The following is a 20,885-nucleotide window of genomic DNA, read 5'->3' as shown; positions in this document are numbered from 1 at the left end:
CATTTCCATTGCAGGCAGATGCGCAGCTGGACAGGTGGACAAGAACAAGGCTATGTGGCTTGGAAACAAACTTGAACTTGACACGGAATAGGTGATGGAGAGTGTGGTGATATAAATTATGGAAACATCTCTTACATCCTAAGCGACTGGCACTTTTGCTGGACCCCAGTCAGTAATACACCTGAGGTCACTGACAACTTAAGGCTGCTGCCCTACCGTATACTCGGCCTGTTTGTTTCGTCTGCTTTTAGGGCAACGATTTAAAGTCAACCTGACTTGCCTTTTCCCATATCATCACTTTTACAACCTAAGCTGTTGCATAGCTGTAATCACAAGTCATGTATTCTTCCATGCCCAGGACCCAGATAACGCATGTGTATCGTTTGCTGGAAACAGCAAACACAGAAGTTGACAGCAATCTTCTAAAATGAATATCCATTTATGGATATTGATTGATAAGCAATAATGCTTGTCGTCCTGTTTGTTGTCTGGGTCAGCTGGGATCAGTTGGAGCCAGTGACTTAATCCTTGTAAAAACTGTTAAAGATCTCTGTGAAGCACCCCATTCCTTCCCTATGTGATGCTTTCTCTGCTGCTCAGAAGATGCAGAGCAAAGCCCTTTGTTAGGGATCCTGCGAGAAAAGTGGGGGCGGGGGACAGACACACAACACAGATTCACAAGACAGCCTCCAGGCAGGCACAGATTCAGACTCATCAAACAAAAGACAAAGCTACCGGAAACATGAAGTAAAGAACTTAAATCTGGCCTCCCTCTCAGCTAAATGACTCCAAGAGGAAGTGCTTTTTCTTTCTTTCCTTAATGCAATATTGATGCATTATTGGTGACTCAGAGTTATTCATTAATGCATTTAAAGATTTATGATTTCTTGTATGTATGAGTGCTCTATCTGCATGTACACTTTTATGCCAGAAGAGGGCATCAGATCCCACTATAGATGGCTGTGAGCCACCATGTGGTTGCTGGGAATCAAATGCAAGACCTCTGGAAGAACAGCCAGTGTCTTAACGGCTGAGCCATCTCTCCAGTCTCCATTAATGCTTTTAAGGCGTGCAGTGGGGCTGTTGCTTTTCCCCTAATCGGGTCTCCAGATACACAGTGCATAAGGTGGGGTACAGTGGGGCACACCTATACTCACTCAGTATGTTACAGTCACTCAGGTGACTGGGTCAGGAAGACCTTGAATTCAAGAGCAGCTTGGTTTGCACACAAAGATAGACACACACACATACACGCTTATCAACAGTTGTACTTGTTAAACGGGGACATCAAAGTCTTACCTATCAGGATGTATGCAGAGATGTGAATGCAAATGTTCACGTGTGTGTGTATGTGTGTGTGTGTGTGTGTATGTGTGTGCGCATGTGCGCGCGCACACAGGAGCAAGCAGATGACGACACGCGACATTCACTTCACGCTCCACTTTCTGTTTTGAGACAGAGTCTCTCACGGTACAGGGAGCTCACTGGTTCAGCTGGGCTGCCTGACCAGCGAGCACCTGGGATTCTCATGTCTCTGCCTCCCCAGTGTGAGAATTACAGGGATGTGCCCCCACACCTAGCATTTTTTTAACATAAGGAATCAAACAAAGGACTGTATTGCAAGTACGGTGAGCACTTCACCAAGTGAGTTATGTCCCAAATTAATAACTCAAAGCTCCATCCAGCAGTGAACTGGAGAATTCCACTGACTGCTGTCAGTGAGCAGGGGTCCTGCTGACTGGGGGCAGCCCTATCCATTTCCTGAGCTCTGACAAAGGCAAGTCATCAAAGGAGAGGGCAGAGAGAGGAAGGGAAACTCATGTAAGCCCCTGACCACCTCCCAAAACCATATACCAATATTTCATCCATTGGCAGCCCCAGTCCTCCTTCCCTCTCCTCTTCTTCTTAGTGTGAAAAGCTGCAGTCCACAAAGGGGGAGCCCTGGCTCTGAGAGAGAGTGGATTCGGAATGGCTACAGCATCTGGATTCAAAAGGACTCATAGACGCTGTCCAGAGCCATCTGAGGAGCTGTCCCGCTGTGCTGTTAGAGTCAAGCCCAAACAGCACATGACTCTCCAGAGCTGAAAGGATGCTAAGGGACAAATGACCAACATAGGAGGCCCTGCCATGCCATGAGAGGACCACACCCAACCCAGAGCGGCTGCCCAAGGCGTGTACATAGTGTGGACACAGCCAGGGTGGCATTAAAAGAAAGCACATACCATCAATGTTGATGATGATATTGGTTATCATTATAATTATTATTATAAAAGAACAAGTCTAATTCTTTTTGTCTAGCGGTTCTAACTAAAATATCACCCATTCTTACTCTTACTCTCAGATACTGACGTGGTTAGTATTTTGTTTGTTTGTTTGTTTGTTTGTTTGTTTGTTTGTTTTTCTCTGTGTAGCCCTGACTGTTCCAGAGCTTACTCTAGAAACCAGGCTGGCCTTAAACTCAGAGATCCAGCTTTCCACCTCCTTCTGCCTCCCAAGTGCTGGAACTAGGGTGTGTGCTACCACCACCTGGTTGTCTGTAGATCACCTAATGTCAATGTTATCATTATCATTTTGCTCCAAAGGTCAAAGTTGAAACCACAACAAAATCCTGACCTCCACAACTGAACCTCTAATGGCACTGCAATCAAAATGCTAAGAATGTCTTCAGGGACTGGAGAGATGGCTCAGCAGCTGAGAGCATGTGCTGATCTTCCAGAGGACCTGAATTCAGTTCCCAGCACCCATAACAAGCAGCTTTCAACACCCTGTAACTCCCAGCTCCATGGCATCTGATACCTTCTTCCAGCCTCCTTGGACATGTGCACATATGCATGCACATACACACAAAAAAAATTAATAAGGATTATTTTTAATGGAGACTTTTCTTTTCCGAGACAGGGTTTCTCTGTGTAACTGTTCTGGCTCTCCTGAAACTCGCTTCAGAGACCAGACTGGCCTCGAACTCACAGAGATCCAGCTGCCTTTGCCTCCCAAGTGCTGGGATTAAAGACACGGGCCACCACTCCCCAGCTAATAAAGAGTACAAAAAGTTGGCTCTTTTTCTCCCCAAACGTCTTCAGATGTTTGAGCAGTGAGCAAGTATCACTTTCTTCATTTAATAAAAATACTGCGCACCCCGTCTTTGAAACAGGTGTGAGCTGATGTGAACAGAGAAACACAGCAGGGGATGAGGCCCAGGCTGTCTGCTCTGGTGAGAGTCCAGGGTTTTAATGTGAGGTGGGTTTTACCAGTGTGCCAACTTCTGCACTTCCTACAGAAAGCAAAATCAACAAGAAATACTTCATTTCAGAAATGGAAGAACTGGGAATTCATTTCGGAGCAGAGTCCCAGCCTCGGCTCTCCTCTCCGAAACCCCTCATCTCATCTCAGGTCGCCTCGAGCTCTCTGCAGCCACGTCCACCTCACGGGCCCCTCCTGCCTTCAGCAAGGGCAAATGTTAAAAATAAAGCGTCTACTAAATTCCACTTTGAGATTTGCGCTAAGATCTCGCTATACGGTCTTTCAAAGTTTAAAATGCCTTTTTATTTGAGAAATTTTCATAATTTGTAGTTCTTCTGCAAAAAGGCACCACAAAATAGGACCTTATAAAATACAAACAGAATCGGTGTGTTTCAAAGGTCTTTCTGTCATTTACCCTTATTTTTAGAACCTATAATTATTAAAAATGTAGGCTAGAGGTGTGATTGGATGCTAGAGTGCTTGCCTAGCATGAAAAAGGCCTTAGTTTAACCCTTAGTACAGCACATAGGTAGGTAGGTAGGTGAACAGACAGACAGACAGACAGACAGACAGATGATAAAGATAGATATAAAAGATAGAAGTAGAGGGCTGGAGAGATGGCTCAGCAGTTAAGAGCACTGACTGCTCTTCCAGAAGTCCTGAGTTCAATTCCCAGCAACCACATGGTGGCTCACAACCATCTGTAATAAGATCTGGTGCCCTCTTCTGGCCTACAGGCAGGATACTGTATAAATATATATATATATATCTTTAAAAAGATAGAAGTAGAGAAATGATACATCATTACCTCTGACCTGACATAGGGCAGCTCTTAACCTCACCCCTACCTGATGCCTCCCCTTCAATCAGCGACTAGAGACACCCTCACCTGGGTTCTGAAACTCTGTCCTTGTTTACCAACCTGGGCAACGGGCAGGACAGTCACAAACTCTGCTGTGTCGAAAGGACCATGAGGACTGCAGTACCAGCCCCACACAGGTTCAGGGAGGACTCCATCTAAGAGCAGGAGCAAGTGCCTGGCGCATGTAGTCCCTGCAGACGTGGTACCGGGCATCTGCAGGGTGGCACCAGCCCCACAAGTTCCAGACGCTCTATTTCACTGACCCTAGGACAACACTCTGGGTACAAAAGGCACCCAAGTGTTTTCCTTTCTCTTTTCTTTTTTGGGTGGGGGGGACAAAGAGAAAATTGAGGATTGGGGTGTCAACTCAGAAAGCAGGTTTTTGTCCAGGGCTCTTCTGCTGTGGACAGAGTCCTGGCTGAACCTCAGCAGTCTCCACACAAGATGCCAAACATCCTTTAAAACATCCTGTTCTCCAGATGCTAACCACTTCACACTGGCATCCTTTATCACCCCTGCTTGTTTAGGTCTTGCATGGTCAAAACAATAATTAAGCGCCAGTGTGTAATGGAGCACACCTGTAATCCCAGCACTTGGGAGGCCAAGGCCAGGAGAATACCAAGTTGGAGGCCAGCATGGGGTACGCAGTGAGTTTAAGGCTAGCCTAGGCAACTAAGAGACTTTTGAGAGCTTTCTGTGTATCTCAGATATTGGGCCAAAGGCTTCGTGTCTTTACTCTTTAACAACCCTACTGAGTAGGTAGAAAAATTAGCTCCACGTTAAGATTGGGAAACTGAGACGTGAGTCTAGGACGGGGCACGCAGGAGGCTTTTATCCCACACCCCACCACCAATTCCGTGTTTTCCAACTCTCATTTGCAAAAGTGTCTTCACACAACCTGGTTAAGGAGACTGGGAGGCACGAGGTTAGTGTTCCTTTCACAGATGAGGAAACCGGGGCTCCAGGAGCTAAAAGAAGCGCCTAAGTCCCTGGCCTTCCCTCCCTCAGCACTGCCTGCCCAAACTGCAGCGCTCTGGTCTCAAGCAGGGCTCCGTGCTTGGTTTTTGTTCTGTTCTGATTTTGGTTTTGAGATAGTGTCTCGTTACGTAGCCCAGGCTGCCCTAGAAAATCTCGGCAACCCTCTTGTCTCCGTCTCCCAAGTGTTGGTATTAAAGGCATGTGCTGCCACCCCGCTCCTGCTCCTTTTCTCAGCTTTCTGACAGTGAGTTGATGAGGTCTCTTCGTTGCTGAACCCACTTAACTTGATGTTTTGGTAGGTGGCCCAGACTGATAGAGGAAATGGAGTGGGTCCGTTCAGCCTGCCCTGCCCTGCGCGTCACAGTCCACAATCGGAAGTGGGCGGCGAGCAGTCCCCGGGAGGTGCGAGCTGCAGTTGTCCACACCTCTCCCAACCTCGCCCTGCAGACCCGCAGGATCTGCGCCGGTCACCTGAGGCTGATGAGTCCCAAGACCGACCCACACTCGGGCGCACCCCACGCCTGCCGGGCCACCCCGACACGCGCGGGGCAGGAGCGACCGCGCGCGCCCTCGGCTGACTGCGCTCCCGGGTAGTCCGTGGTCACAGGGCTAGGACGTGCTAGAACGCGAACTGCAGTGGCCCCTGGAGACTGACCGGCCTCGCCCTGCACGCCAGCTCCTTGCCTCGATTTCCCTCCCCTGCACCAGGGCGCGGAGAACCAGAGTTATAACCCGAACCACACCCGGATTTCGGCAGGCACACCAGGATTTCCCCACTTCGTGTCTCCCGGGCCCTACCTGCGTAGCCGTGGCTCCGGCCGGGGACAGGAGCGCCCCGGGGACCCCCGTCCTGCATCGTGCCGCCTGCTGCGCCCGTGACTGCGGCGCTGGCGGCCGCGGGAGGCGGTGGCAAACGGGCAGGGGGCCGAGCCGAGGAGGGGAGGCTCCTTCCTCCTTGCCAGGACCGCCGCTTCCTCTCCAGCCTCGGCCCCTTGCACGCCCGCACGCGCGCGCCGCCCCTCGCGGCTCCCAGACCGCAGGGCTCAGAAAGTTTTGCTTTTCACTTGCGCGAAACCAAGAGGGGGAAGTACGATGGGGCAGGGTGTCCTGGGACGGAAGGACTGGGCGCTTTCCCAGACACTAGGAGTAAAAGAAAGGATGCAGGAGAAGGCAGAGACTCCTTCCTACTCCAAGTGACAGATGACGGGGGGTCGGGGGAGCAGCTGTTCGGAAATGACTTGTGACTCCATTGCTGAAAATCGCTGGCAGCGCTGGGCTGGCCCGAGCACACAGGCCTTGGCCCTTGCCAAGTTCAAGGCTGCTGGCTCACCTCCTCCATCGCTTGCCTTTGGCTCATTCAGCAAAGCACCTGCTACAGGACAGTGGGTACAGGAAGTGCCAGTCAGGGGCCAGGCCCTTCATGACCTCGCCTCTGGATCCGGAGGCAAAAATAAGCCTACAAAACCGAACTCCATGAAGTAGTTAGCCCGAAGCCAAAGGCCTGGAGCCCTAGGTGTGAGTGAAGCCTGAGGCAGGAGTGGGACGCTGTGAAGAAGCACGGGAGAGTTTCTGCAGCAAGGGAGGGACCTGTGACAGCTAGAAGAGGGGACTAGACGCTGGTGCACCTGCCTGTCACCAGGGGCCTTCTGAGAAGGCACAGGCCGATGGGTCTCAAGTTAATAAAGACATGAGCAGAGACTGGATTTAGTGTGTGGGTGACAGGGTTGAAAAGGGCACTGAGTGAGTGTCCTACTCAGCTTTAACTGTCAGTGTGACACGGCCTGGGGTCATATGAGAAGAGAGCCTTAGTCCATGACTGCCTAAATCAGAGTGGCCTACAGCAGGTCTGTAAGAAATGCCTTGACAGCTAGCTAGTGAGGAAGGCCCAGCCCACTGCGGACCACTTCCGAAGGAAGGTAGTCATGAACTGTGTAAGAAAGCCAGCGAACAGAGGCCCAGAGATGAGCCAGCTGGCAGACAGCATCCTCCGAGGATCCTGCTGTGCCTCCTTGGCAGTAAAGGGGGCTCTTGGTTGGAGGTTAATGCTGTGTGCAATATCAGGCAGGCCTACCTTCAAGTCCCTGCCTTGACTCCCCTCAGTAATGGGCTGTGTTCTGGAGTTGGAAGCTAGAATTAACCCTTTCCTTCCCTGAGAGGTATCTCACAGTAAATATGATCGAATTGGTCAACCTGCCATAGAGCATTCCCGGGAATATCTGACCCACACCCAGGGATAGCTAGGAATACCTCCCAATATACAACATCAACTGTCTGAAAGCGGGGCTGGAAAGACGGCCCGCCCGGCAGTTTAGAGCATATGCTGTTCATGCAGAGGACCAGAGTTTGGTTCTATAGGCTCTGTACTGAGCATCTCACAACTACCTGCCAACCTGGCTCCAGAGGACGGATCAGATGATGCCCTCTTCCGGCTACCACTGCACTCCCCCCCTCCCAGACACTGACGGACAGACGGAAGGACAGATGGACAGACAGACTGATATACAACTACACAAAATGAAAGTAAAACATTTTTAAAAACATAAAATATCAGAATCATATTTTTAACTAAAATGCCACCTCGTTTGTGAGTACCTGTATGCACACATACTCACACATGCACACACATAAAAGTGAAGGTAGTTTTGTCTCCTGTAAGTGCTCACCAGGAGGTGACTAATGGTGTACAAAAGAGCTCCACAATAGCCCAGAATGGAGTATAACATTAATTTTGGAATAAACTCACAATAAGGGTGGTGATGCACAGTCCTCTGCATGCGCTGGTAACTGGAACCAAATCCAGCAGCCAAGAGGGGTGTGCATGTTTTTTCGTTTGCATTTATAGTATATGAGACCATGCCCAAAGTGGGCTGGTATCTTAAAGAAGTTCCTGCAGCACCTCCTCTTTTGTCTAAATAAGAGAGTTCTAAGCCTAATACAAAGCTATATACAATAAAAAAATATATATATCAAGTATTGCCCAGGGAAAAGAAGAGGCAAAAACATACATAAAAATTACAAGAGAGATGGCTCAGCGGTTAAGAGCATTGCCTGCTCTTCCACAGGTCCTGAGTTCAATTCCCAGTAACCACATGGTGGCTCACAACCATCTGTAATGGGGTCTGGTGCCCTCTTCTGGCCTGCAGGCATACACACAGATAGAATATTGTATACATAACAAATAAATAAATATTTTTTTAAAAAATACAATTACAATCAGCATGAACAACATCAAACAAGAAACATATGCTAAATGTTTCAATAGCTAGCCTATCCTAAGCAGTCTAAGTCTTATATTTAAAATGGCTTGGCAAAGTCATGAGAGGAAAGTAACTACGACTTCAACCCCATCGAAGACCTGAGAAGGGAAATAATATTACTTGAGTAAACAGGAAGTGTAATCAAGCAACTTCCAAAAGGTGCAACAAATGACAGAGACAACCGGCTACCTGAGCCATCACCCAAAGTCTCATTTGCAACGTTGGGGCAACCAACTTTGGCTAAGGCCTAGAGTAACGGTGAGACCATTTTCAGAGACAGGGAAATTTGAAAAACCGTCTTGCCCTGTCTTGGCAAGGTTTGGCAGTCTTTTTGCTTGTCTCCTGCTTGTCCAATCTAGACACCATGTATTTTGTCAGCAGTCGAGGGAGGGGCAGTTCTTTGCCCAAAGGACAGTGGGAAATGAACGAGCAGTCTCCATTTACAGGTGACCTCAAGCGGATGGATGGCATGCTCGGAATTAGCAGCCACCTCTTTCTCCAGCTACCCTGTTGTTACCCCCTGCATCTGTGAGCATGGCCGTCATGGCAGCAGGGATAGGTGTCGGCTCAGCAACCTAGATCTCCATTCACGGAGGCCCACCCAGACACAGCAGCCACTGGGCCCGATCTGCCAGCAGCAAAGATCAACAGTCTTCAGCACAGCACTGCCCCCTGGTGGTCATCCAGCTTCCTGGTGGCTGCTTGATTACATCAAACTGCTTCCGTCACAGAACAGACAGAAAGAACTGTATCCTTATTAAAATATAGTCTCCTGTCAAAAGACATTTCTGCTAAATCCCATGGCCCTTAATTCATGCCTTGTAATCTTGGAAAGAATGCTTGGGATATTTATTGCCATAAGCTCAAGGCCAGCCTGGGCGCTACATTCTTTATTTTAAAATATGTTAATTGGTTTAGAACAGGAAAGCCTGAATCCTTGCAGAGAGGTTAGTCCTCCACTGCACGCTGCACAGTGACTTATAGAGAGACACTGTGCACACGGCTATGCTTCCACAGAGCGACTCTCAGAGCAGAGCAGCGTGGTGACAGGCCGTACTCATTACAATCCCTCTCATGCCAGAGTTGGCAGACAGCAGGATGGCCTTCTGAGGTCTCCATTACAACCCCAGGGAAGTACAGTATCTAGAGGGGTCATCTGTATGTCCTAGGAATCATCGTCCATTGTGACAGGCTGGAGTCTTGGACCTAGGAGTCAAGAGGTAGGTGAGAAACTAGAGTGGCATTCCCTGCTCACCCTTGAGGATCTACTGGCTGCATGTGCACATCCTGTCTCCACACTCTATGCCCCGGTGACCAGTGCTGTGGTGCTGCCCCGCCCCCAAGGGGTGATACTGTATCACTTAAGGCTCTTAACTGTGGTTAATCACAACCAATAGACTCCAAGAGCGGGAGTTCTGCTAAGGATCTAGGCCATTTACAGAGTCAGGAAGCAGGGTTAGGCTGGTGCTCTGCAAAGACCAGGGCCAGCTTGAGGGTGCGAGAGGTCCCGGCGGCACCATCACTGCCGCTTTTCTCGTAACTCCTGCTTCTCATTACTCCTGATTTCAGGGGTTTCTAATCCAGTCTCATGGAGAACATGACCCATTTGGAATCAACTCCAAACCTCCAGGAATGAGATCCTGTTTGGCCCAGTGGAGGTCAGAGCCTACAACTCATGCCTCCAGGGTACCCAGATGGAGACACATAGGAACTCAGGACAACACGCGGGTGTGGGGCCTCTGTGAGCAGGACAGCCATGGTGAGGACCAGCCACTGTGAGTCCTGCTGCTTGCAAGCAAACAAGTGACATCTTTAGCTTCCTGTGCTTCTGACTCTCATTCTGAATGCTGAGGTGTATTAATGTCTCCACACAAAGGGTTATTGAACACACAACAAGGAGATCATGGCTCTATCAACAAGTGAAATATTGTCAGAAATTTCTTCCTCTTCATGAGAGCAGAGATGGGGCAGCCTCAAAGAATAATGGCTGAGGCCACCGCACAGAGTCTGTATCCATCACTGGCCAAAACCACAATTGCTCTTGGTATAGTAATTAGCGTTATCCATCACATTTGCGTGTGATGTGCATATTAAAATCAAGGGGTGTGCATCTGCAGTCGGAACCACGAGCTGAGAGGACAAAATGCAAAACTCTTTGCCAAGTCAATGAATTTCAAAAGACACATTTGAGAACCCAGGACTCTCTTAGGAGCTGACTGGGTAACAAGTCCTGCCTGCCGGGTGCTGTCCTACCCGGATTAAGCTTGTTGTATATTGAGTTCACCTTTATGGACAACTCAAGTAGCGAGGGCAGAGCCTGCTGGAGCTCTTGTAAGAGGCCCGGCCAGGAGAGTCAGGACTGGAGAAAGCAGAATCCAGACGAACACATGAAAGAAGCCAGCTGACAATGCGAGACTGGAAACCCCTCCCCACCTGCACGACACATAGCAAACAAAGCATGTGCAGTAAACGTGATGCATAACCGGTCAGAGAAAGCGCGACCTAGGAGGGGTCATGAGGGCACAGCAGCTGTTCTGCCCTCGGTTCACTGGCCCGCCCCCATTGTCAGGGTGCGCTGCCTTGCCCTCCCTCTGCTTCTTTCTTCTCCTTCTTCACCTTCTTAGTCTTATTTCTTTTCTGAGGGAGGTCAGAGGACAACCCTCAGCAGTCAGCTATAACTCTCTCCTTATCATATGGGATCCTTAGACTGAATTCAGGCGATCGGGGTTGACAGCAAGTGCCTTTATCAGCTGAGCTGTCTCGCAGGCCCGAACCACCTCTGTTTCTCACAGTGTGTACCAGGTGCAGTCCTTTGTCCCGAGGCGTAGGCACCTGGAAACTTCAGTGGGTACCCAGTACCCCAGGATTCAGCTCAGTCGCTGTGACAGAGATTTAAACACAGGCAATCAGGCTGTAGAAGGCAGGTGTCCAGCTAGCGGGACAGACAAAAATGACATTGATTTGCTTCTCTGTGGTCAGACCTATAAGATATAAATCCTGTATGTGGCCACATTTTTCTGCATGGCATCCCTACCCCTGCTTGTGTCCCACGGTGGGTGGTGAGAGCCATGCCTGGCAGGCGCTGGGTTGACTTTCCTCCTGGGGTCTAGTTCTAAGCTGTTCATCCAGGCAGCCTCCAGCTGGAGCCTGCTGGAATGTGCTAGCTAAATTGCGATTGTAACTGGAAGACTTATTCCTCAAGGGTCCTGTGCAAAGACAGCCCAGGGCATTCCCAGCTCGCTGTGCTGCTGTGGGGCTGGTGTAAGAAAGGTCCTCACGGAGAACAATGGCAAGGCCTAGACAATTCTGGGAAATTTAATCATCTAAAGGAGATCTTTCTTTTTTAAAAAAATAATAAACTGGAATGAATTGGAGAAGAGTAATCTGTCTTCAACCCCGGAAATAGCGTAGACAGCATGAAGACTCACATCTGTGAATGCCTGGAAGGAGGAAGCGGCTTCCCACTTAGAACAGAATCAGATAACAGCCGCAAAGGACAGCAGGGTGGCCTAAGCTAACACGTCACAGAACAGCCACCCTTTATGCTGTTTAGAAACCCATCTCTGGAAGATGAGCATGAGGCACTAGGGGAGGCTGCGGACTTCCAGAATTTTCCCAGAAACCCACTCCACTCCCTTCGGCAGACTCATCTTCACTTGTGGGTGACGGGCTCCGCCAGAGATTTGCTTTCAGAATGGGCTGATGTCATCGGATGGCTAAGGCTGTTAGGAGAAGGTTTTCTGAACTTTAGTCTGTTAGCCCATTTCTGCCTCAGTTTACCACGGTGATTTTGGCTGTTTGGCTAAGGTTGGTTTGGAGGGTTTCTCGCTTACTGGTGAAAGGTCTCAGATATGGCAGGGGACGACACTGGGACAGGAGTGTGTGAGTGTGGGTCACTATCTCAGGACCCATGTACCCCACACACATGTCAGAGACCTCGAGCTCCACACCTTGGTCAGCAGGGTGTCATCTGATGCCTCGGCAGACAGGGAGGACAGGCTCAGCCAGGTCCCCACCATCTGAGTCATCCGGCCAGAGCCCACCTCACCTCACTCTGTTGGTATCTTTTGACATCCTGGGGCCTAGGAGACAATTCCCTTCTAAAGTGATCCATCCAAGCAATGCTGAGCTCTGGGAAGTCTGGACCCACCTGTTTGGAGTAAGAATGAATAACACGTGTGAATAAAGTCGGGACTTAAAATAGAAACCTGCAGGGCTGAGGGCCCGATAGCTCGGTTGGTAGTGACAAAGCCCTGGGTTCCATCTCCAGTATCACATAAGCCAGGCACAGTGATGCACACACCTGTAAGTCAGCGTTCAGGACGTGAAGGCAAAAGATCAGTTTAAAGTCATCATCGGCTACGAAGGTCTGAGGCCCAAGAAATCCTGTCTCAAACAAACAAACAAACAAACATTTACTCATTTACAGGGTCACTAACATTCCCTTTGTGTTTCAAAAGCTTTCCTGGAAGGCCTGGTGAGGCTCGTGTGACTTTCTGTAGCTTGTAGAGCGGGGCTGAAGTCAGCCGTGGCACCTCGCAGACTGGGTGGCAGCACACATCAGTGTCTAGGTACAAACTACAGAGTCCTCAGCTCTTTGGGAGAGATACATAGACACATTTTAATAAAGAAGAAGAACAAAAGGCTACTGGGGGCTGGGGAAATGCTCAGGGGTCAAGAGAACTGGCTGTTCTTCTAGAAGACCTAGATTAGGGTCCCATCACACACAGCACTGACAACTGCCAGTATTTTCAGTTCCAGGGGACCCAACATCGTTTTCTGGCCTCCAAGGGCACTGCATGCACAGAAAAAACACCCATACCCATAAAATAAAAGTAAATGATTTTTTTAAGTATAGTGAGCTCAGAAGTGTGTTGGGGGTAAATCTACAGCGGACTGGAGGGGCGGCAGACAGCTTCCCAGAGAAGAGAGGGAGATCAATTACAAAAGACATACAAAGGTTGGCGGGAGCGAAGGAACTTGAGAAACGCTGTTGGGGACTGTGGGCCCCCAGACCCGGAATTTCCTGTGACCACCCCCACTTGCCTGCCGGAGGAAACAACTAGCTATGCTTGCAGCTGCTCTGAGCAAAGCAACTTGTTTTCCTGTGCTTGCAGCTGCTCTGAGCAAAGCAACTTGTTTTCCTGTGCTTGCAGCTGCTCTGAGCAAAGCAACTTGTTTTCCTGTGCTTGCAGCTGCTCTGAGCAAAGCAACTTGTTTTCCTGTGCTTGCAGCTGCTCTGAGCAAAGCAACTTGTTTTCCTGTGCTTGCAGCTGCTCTGAGCAAAGCAACTTGTTTTCCTGTGCTTGCAGCTGCTCTGAGCAAAGCAACTTGTTTTCCTGTGCTTGCAGCTGCTCTGAGCAAAGCAACTTGTTTTCCTGTGCTTGCAGCTGCTCTGAGCAAAGCAACTTGTTTTCCTGTGCTTGCAGCTGCTCTGAGCAAAGCAACTTGTTTTCCTGTGCTTGCAGCTGCTCTGAGCAAAGCAACTTGTTTTCCTGTGCTTGCAGCTGCTCTGAGCACGAGACAGGGGAGTGGTTTCTGCTGGGCCTGCAGCTAAGAGTTGGGGCGTGGCCATTAGTTAAGGAGACCCTATATAAGCTGCCCTGGAACACAATAAAGTTGGCGTTCTTGATTCAAGGATGACCCGTGTCTCTGTCTCTGTCTCTGTGTGTGTGTGTGTGTGTGTGTGTGTGTGTGTGTGTGTGTGTGTGTGTGTGTTTCAATCTTCAGCCCCTTGCTCTGCTTGTGAACCATACCGTTACAAAATGTGAATGGCTGGACCTGCGAAAGTCTGGGAAGGGGATTTTGATTCTCATTTATTTTCGGAACTAGATAAGGGTTATCTAACAACAATCACTCCAAACGTATTTTTCCTACTTTTTAAAATTTGTATACAATACCATTTTACTATAATTGTAAATTCTGATAAATTAACCCCTTCAAAAAGTCCCCCTATCTATAGTCAGAGGTTTTGGTTTGGTTTGGAGTTTTCAAAGCAGTATCTCACCCTATGAGCTCAGGCTAGCTGAAATCTCATTATGTATGCCCAAGGTGGCCTTGAACTCAAAACAATTCTCCTGCCTCAGCAGCCCCCCCACAAAGCACCAGGATTACAGGTATGAGGTCTCTATTTGCATTTTCTACTTTTTTCTTTTTTTCTGCACAAAGTACTGGGTTCGAAAGTGTGTGTATGTGTGTGATTTTTTTTAATATTTATTCAGTTGCAGTGGAGGGTCTGTGTGTATAGCACTAATGTGAAGAAGAAACAAATTTGTCAGGGATCGAACTCAGGTCATTAGACACAGCAGCAAGCACCTTTTCCTACTGAGCCATTTCACCAGCCCCTTCTATTTTTATATAAGATTCTTTATATTTTAAAAGCTTAAAATACATATTATAACAGTATTATCACATGACAGCATGCATGTGGGTTTTTTTGTTTTGGTTTTTATTTTGGCTTGGTATAGTTTTGCTTTTGCTTTTGCTTTTTTTTTTTTTTTTTTGAAGCAGAAGCAGGGTATCTCTGTGTTGTCCTGGCTGTCTTAGAATTGGTTCTGTAACCAGGCTAGGCTCAAGCTCAGGGATTTCCCTGCCTGCCGCCTGAGTGCTGGGATTAAAGGCGTGCAACACCATGTGTAGCCCTAGAAAGGGAAGGGAGACAGTGGGAGAAAACTAAATCACCCCTATACACACACACTAGCTCACACAACCAGCACATGGTTGGTTTTGTTTTCGGGGCGGGGAGGGGTCTGGAGCCCACAGAAGTCCATCTGCCTATGCTTCTCGAGCATTGGAACTTCAGAGAACAAGCGACTGTACCCAGAGAGGATTTTGAAAGTACAAATAGGACTTTTTGCTCATATTCTCACTCCTCCCACTCTTTTTTTTAAATATTTATTTATTTATTTATTATGTATACAATATTCTGTCTGTGTGTATGCCTGAATGCCAGAAGAGGGCACCAGACCCCATTACAGATGGTTGTGAGCCACCATGTGGTTGCTGGGAATTGAACTTAGGACCTTTGGAAGAGCAGGCAATGCTCTGAACCTCTGAGCCATCTCTCCAGCCCCTCCTCCCACTCTTTGACTGAACTTTGGGAGCTCAGCCCAGTTCTCTGCTGTGGATCTCTGCCTCTGCTTCCATCAGTTGCTGGATGAAGGTTCTAGGGTAACATTTAAGATATTCATCAGTCTGACTACAGGGCAAGGCCAGTTAGGACACCCTCTCCTCTGTTGCTTAGGGTCTTAGCTGGGGTCATCCTTGTGGATTCCTGGGAATTTATCTAGTGCCGGGTTTCTTGCTAGCCCCACAATGGCTCCCTCAATCAAGATATCTCTTTCCTCACTCTCTGTCTCTGTCCTTCCCCCATCTCAATTATCCTGTTCCCTCTAGTTTTTCTCCCCCTCCCCTTCTCCCTTCCTCCTTCTCTTCTGCCCTCCCTTCTCCACCCCACCCCCATGCTCCCAATTTTGTCTATTTCCCTTTCCCAGGGGGATCTATATATGTTTCTCTTAGGGTTCTCCTTGTTACTTAGCTTCTCTGGGGTCATGGACTATAGTCTCCTATCCTTTGCTTTACAGCCAGTATCCACTTATGAGTGAGGACACACCATGCTCATCTTTCTGGGTCTGGGTTACCTCACTCAGGATGGTTTTTCTGTAGTTCTATCCATTTGTATGCAAATTTCAAGATGTCATTGTTTTTTGTTTTATGTTGGTTTTTGTTGTTGTTTGTTTTTGCCGCTGAGTAGTGCTCCAATGTGTAAATGTGCCACATTTTCTTTATTCATTCTTTGGATGAGAGTCATCTAGTTGTTTCCAGGTTTTGGCTATAACAAATAATGCTGCTATGAACATAGTTGAACACAGGTCCTTGTAGTATGATTGAGCCTCCTTTGGGTATATACCCAAGAGTGGTATTGCTGGGTCCTGAGGTAGATTGATGCCCAATTTTCTGAAAAACCACCATACTGATTTCCCAGAGAGATTGGACAAGTTTGGGACACCCACTGAAACAGTTTACCTGAGCTCACCAACTCCGGCGGGACAGGGAAGGAACCAGCACAGGACCAAACTAGTCCCTCTGAATGTATTTGACAGTTGTATGGCTGGGGCAGACTGCAGGGCCAGTGGCAGTGGCATCAGGATTTAGCCTTACTGCTTGGACTGGCTTTTTGGAACCCATTCTCTTTGGATGAATACCTTGCTCAGCCTAGATATAGTAGGGAGGGTCTTGGACCTTCCCCAAAATAATGTGCCTTACCCTCTCTGAGAAGTGGATGGGGGTGGGGTGGGGGGGTATGTGAAGGGAAGGAATGGGAGGAGGGGAGGGACTGGGAACTGGAACTGGGATTGGTATGTAAAATGAAAAAGGATAGTTTGTTTTCTTTTTTTTTTAAAGAAAAAAAGAAAGAAAGAAATTCAAATAGGGCAGAAAAGAACAGACGAAAACACAAGGGACTGCCTGCCAAAGAGTCGTCCTGAAACACCCTGGGTTCGCGTGCTTACGACAGCCCCTTCCTCATGATGGAACGTTGTCTTTCTCTTAACATTTTAAAGGAAAACATTAATTAGCAAATATAAACAGATGGGTTTTTGCTTATATCAGAATACTTTTTTAAATGAATAAAAGGGACAAGAGTTTCTAAGAAGCAGCCACAAGGAGGCAGAAGTAGACTAAAGATCCTGCACCAGGCAGCGTCCTGGGTGACCTTTCCTTAGAGGAGTTGCCAAGAGATCATGACTTTTCCTGGGTCCTCTCCGATGTGCCCAGCACCGGGGCCTCAAGACCTTCACTTGCACTGCCTGGGGCACTCTCCGCCTGTGCCTACGGAACCCATGGAACTGGAGCACCAACCTCTTAGCTTCCCTGGGAGCAGAGAGAGGCCTGAAGGTAAGCAGTTGGCAACGAAGGGTCAGGAAGTAGAATGGCTTCAGATATTGCCCCCAAAGCCACAAACAAAGGCTGGGAAAGGCCTGGCTCTTCTCTAGAGCAGAGCAATGCAGGCCCATCTCTAGTCCAGGAAACAGAAGCCAGTCAACTTCTGCACCGGGGGAAGAAAGGTATTCCTCTATCAGCACTTTTGGGATCTCTTTTGCACTGCCATAGTATGCAGTAGATGCTCAAAAGACCAACCAGTTTGAAACATCCTCAGATCTACATTCATGAAGTGGGCACAAAGGACTTTCCCAATCCTTTGGTATTCCCTGAGCTGGCACAGTGTCTAAACATCCATAAGGTAATAAAACCAGCCAGGCACGGTACAGACACAGGAAGATTTCGAAGTCATGAGCAACCTGGGACCCAAGGACAGGCACCAGGAAAATAACAACAAATAAGTGCAAATTCACACTCTCTGCTGACACGCTATTCACACTTTCTGCTGGCACACTATTCACACTCTCTGCTGACACGCTATTCACACTCTCTGCTGACACGCTATTCACACTTTCTGATGACATGCTGTCTCGTAAATGAAAACATGGAGAACAAGACAAGCAGGCAAGTAAAAGAAGGTGTTGAAGTCAGAAAAGCAAGAGCAGCAGCCCACAGGAATTTCTTCTAAAAGTTCAACCTGAGAAAACCTCTGTGTGTGTGTGTGTGTGTGTGTGTGTGTGTGTGTGTGTGTGTGTGTGTGTGTGTGAACTTTAGAGTTCAACATTCCGTGCCTTCCTTAAATACTCTCATTTTGCTATTTATTGTTTTTGTTTGATTTGTTTGTTTAAGACAGGATCTCACTATATATCCTCGGCTGTCCTGGAACTCTCTATGGATACCAGGCTGGCCTCCAGCTCACAGAGATCCCCCTGCCTCTGCCTCCCGAGTGCTAGGATTGAAGCCTATCATGCCAGGTTCAATTTTATTTTCCGAAACAGGGTCTCTTGCTTGTCCTGGAGATCACGGACTCAGCTATGCTGGCTGACCAGCAAGTCCCTGGCATCCTCCTGTCTCCACCTTCCCTGAGCTGGGATTACAGAGGCTCACTGCTGTGAGCTTTTACAGGGGTCCTAGAGATGGAACTCAGGCCATCATACTTATACAGCAACACTTTGCCAATGGAGCTCAGGCCCCTGAGAAAATATTTTAATAGAAACCCAGAAACCTCACAAAAGTGGAAATGTGACCCCAAACATTTGATTAAGTAGCAATTATAATGTGTCAATTTAAAGCTCAGATTACTATCTATACTGAAAAGCATTTGAAAACTAAACATGAGAAAATCAGGGGCTGGGTAGACAGCTCAGCATCTATGCAGGTGCTGTCGAGGGTGCTTGCTACGCTTAGGGGGACTCGAGTGGACCATTTAAGCCTCCTTGAGAGTGAATGACACCCAAACTCACACTAGAAATGAAAACAGGAAAGTGTCCCCTGCTGGCTGTTTTCACAGGAAGAAAGCTGTGTTTTCTTGGGCAGGATCCAGAGCCTGCAACCCCAGCATCAGGGTGAAGACCAGAGGCTTATGAAGTCAGCAGAAACATGGCGGCTTTGTGCACAGCCTCCAGGTCCTCCAGACCCACAGCGCATAGAGAATGGGCAGCATGCTCCATAAATGCCTTACAGTTAACAAGGTCCTCTGCACCTCTCCTACCAGGCTGGAGTGCTGACACGGAATGTCATTAGGCCAGGAACTATGAGGACCTAGAGACCCCCAAGCTCTTAACTGAAGTCCCTCCATCTTTCCTAAAACCCCTTTGTTTTGGTATACTGAGGGACAGCAAGCTGGACAAGATAATTTTCGCCTACCATCCCAGCACTGGGAGGCTGAAGCAGGAGGACTGCCGTAAGTTTGGGGTCACCCTGGGCTACATAGCAAGCACCAGGCCAACCAAAGCTACACAGTAAGATCCTGTCTCAAACAACCAACAAACAACAGAACCCCACAGAGGGCCGTTGAGATTATTAATCCAGTAAAGACACGTATCACCAATCTGACGCCCTGAGCTTTAACTCTAGGACCCATGCAACAGAAGAGAAGGGATTTTACAAGGCTTCCTCTGACCTGCACATGTGTACCATGCAGATACAAACACAGTGACAGAAAACCTGTTTGACTACTTTTAAAAAGGAGACTACTTACTGGAAACGTCTTTGTGATTCTAATAGAACAGGTAGAACTAAGGTGTGTGTGTGTGTGTGTGTGTGTGTGTGTTGATTTGAGCATTCAGGTGCCCATGAAGAAGCGAGCAAAAGTTGAATCTGGGTGTCCTTCTCTGTGTCCCCTGCCTTGGTTTCTAGGTAGTTTCTCACAGAGCTCAGCACTCACTACTTGGCTAGGTTGGCCGACCAGGGACCCACTTACTCCTCCACTCGCCTTGAGCTAGCACACAGACGCTTGGATTTTTATGTGGTTATTGGGGATCCAAACTCAGGATTCTCGAGTTTGTGTAACAGGCACTTCACTCACAAAACTGCCTCCCAGTCTTAGACCAAATTTTGATCTTTTTCAAGAAAAATGGATAATAAACTGATAATCTTAAATTAATATGTTTCCTATCAGTAGCAAACTAGCATATGCTCTCTGTGTCTCTATGTCTCTGTGTATCTATCTCTGTTTCTGCCTGTCTCTCTCTGTCTCTCTCTCTCTCTGTGTCTCTGTCTCTGTCTCTCTCTCTCTCTTTCTCTCTCTCTTTCACAGACACACACACCACCATCTTCAACCTACTAGCCTCAGGGTCACAATGCTGTCTCAGCATCTTGAACTGAGACTACAGGCGCAAGCCTCCATGCCTGACTTAACACACATCCTTGAATACAAGGAAAGGGTTAAGGACACAGAAAAGTGTGTGTGTTGAAATATGAAAACTGGGCAGGAAATTCAAGTTTGTAAAGCAAACATATTAATTTAGAGGGAAATGCATGCGATAACACATTTCCTCCCAGAGAGCCTAGAGATGGGTAAGCAGCTTGCCAAAGGGGCTTGTGTGTGGCACGTGATGGAGAAATCCCCCTTGGCACTCAAACGCTTGCCCGAGATGGCAAGGGCTTGGTAAATGTGAAGAAGCGGGTCCCCGTTCCGGGAGAGACCGTGGCATAAAGAGCACAAGCCTGTGTGTGAAGAGAGGAGCACACAGATCAAATGAGGAGGCCGAAGGCTGCTTGGCAACTGGAACAAAGAAAGTTTGCCATCAAACTCTTTGGCCTTCTTTCTTCAAGTAAATTTGGAGCTAATCAGCTTTCAAGACTTTTCCGGGTGTTTTCCACGGCGAGGAGACAAAGGAACACACTTAAGATCAAAACCAGATGTGGAGTTTGCTGGTCACTTGTCAGCATGCTTCGTTATTGGAGCTGTGATTCAGCAGCCAGGGAGCGTGGAGGAGGGGCGTGAGGGACCTGGTGGATCTTGCTCCCCATGGCATGGTGTTGGAATGTCAGGCTCAAATATGACTGGATATCCACGGTTGGATTTTTCCTGAGTCTAATACATTTCACCACTGTGCTAAACATTCCTGACTCTCGGATGCTTTTGGCTACTCTCACAGTATGTTAGAAAACAATTCTGTAAAGATTTATTTTTCAAACAAAATCACAGGGCCAAAGAAATTCCA

At 48.1% G+C, this 20,885-nt stretch overlaps 1 protein-coding gene across 2 annotated transcripts in view; it reads right to left on the bottom strand.

The window, feature by feature from the left end:
* The window catches only part of Disc1 (DISC1 scaffold protein), a 199,491-nt gene extending 193,147 nt beyond the window's left edge, over positions 1-6,344 (bottom strand). Inside the window, exon 1 of one of the 2 annotated variants that reach the window (XM_087900602.1) lies at positions 5,879-6,344. In XM_087900602.1, coding sequence (XP_087756728.1) covers positions 5,879-5,936 — 58 coding nt within the window. In that variant the 5' untranslated portion in view covers positions 5,937-6,344. The remainder of the gene's footprint in view (positions 1-5,878) is intronic. The other variant, XM_087900603.1, reaches the window with a different exon arrangement.
* Positions 6,345-20,885: the final 14,541 nt, after the last annotated feature.

Source organism: Myodes glareolus, chromosome 22, assembly GCF_982192425.1.
Source record: "Myodes glareolus chromosome 22, mMyoGla1.1, whole genome shotgun sequence".
NCBI classification, from domain to species: domain Eukaryota; kingdom Metazoa; phylum Chordata; class Mammalia; order Rodentia; family Cricetidae; genus Myodes; species Myodes glareolus.
Note: the sequence above shows the minus strand (reverse complement) of the source record. Positions and strands in the feature narration are given on the sequence as shown.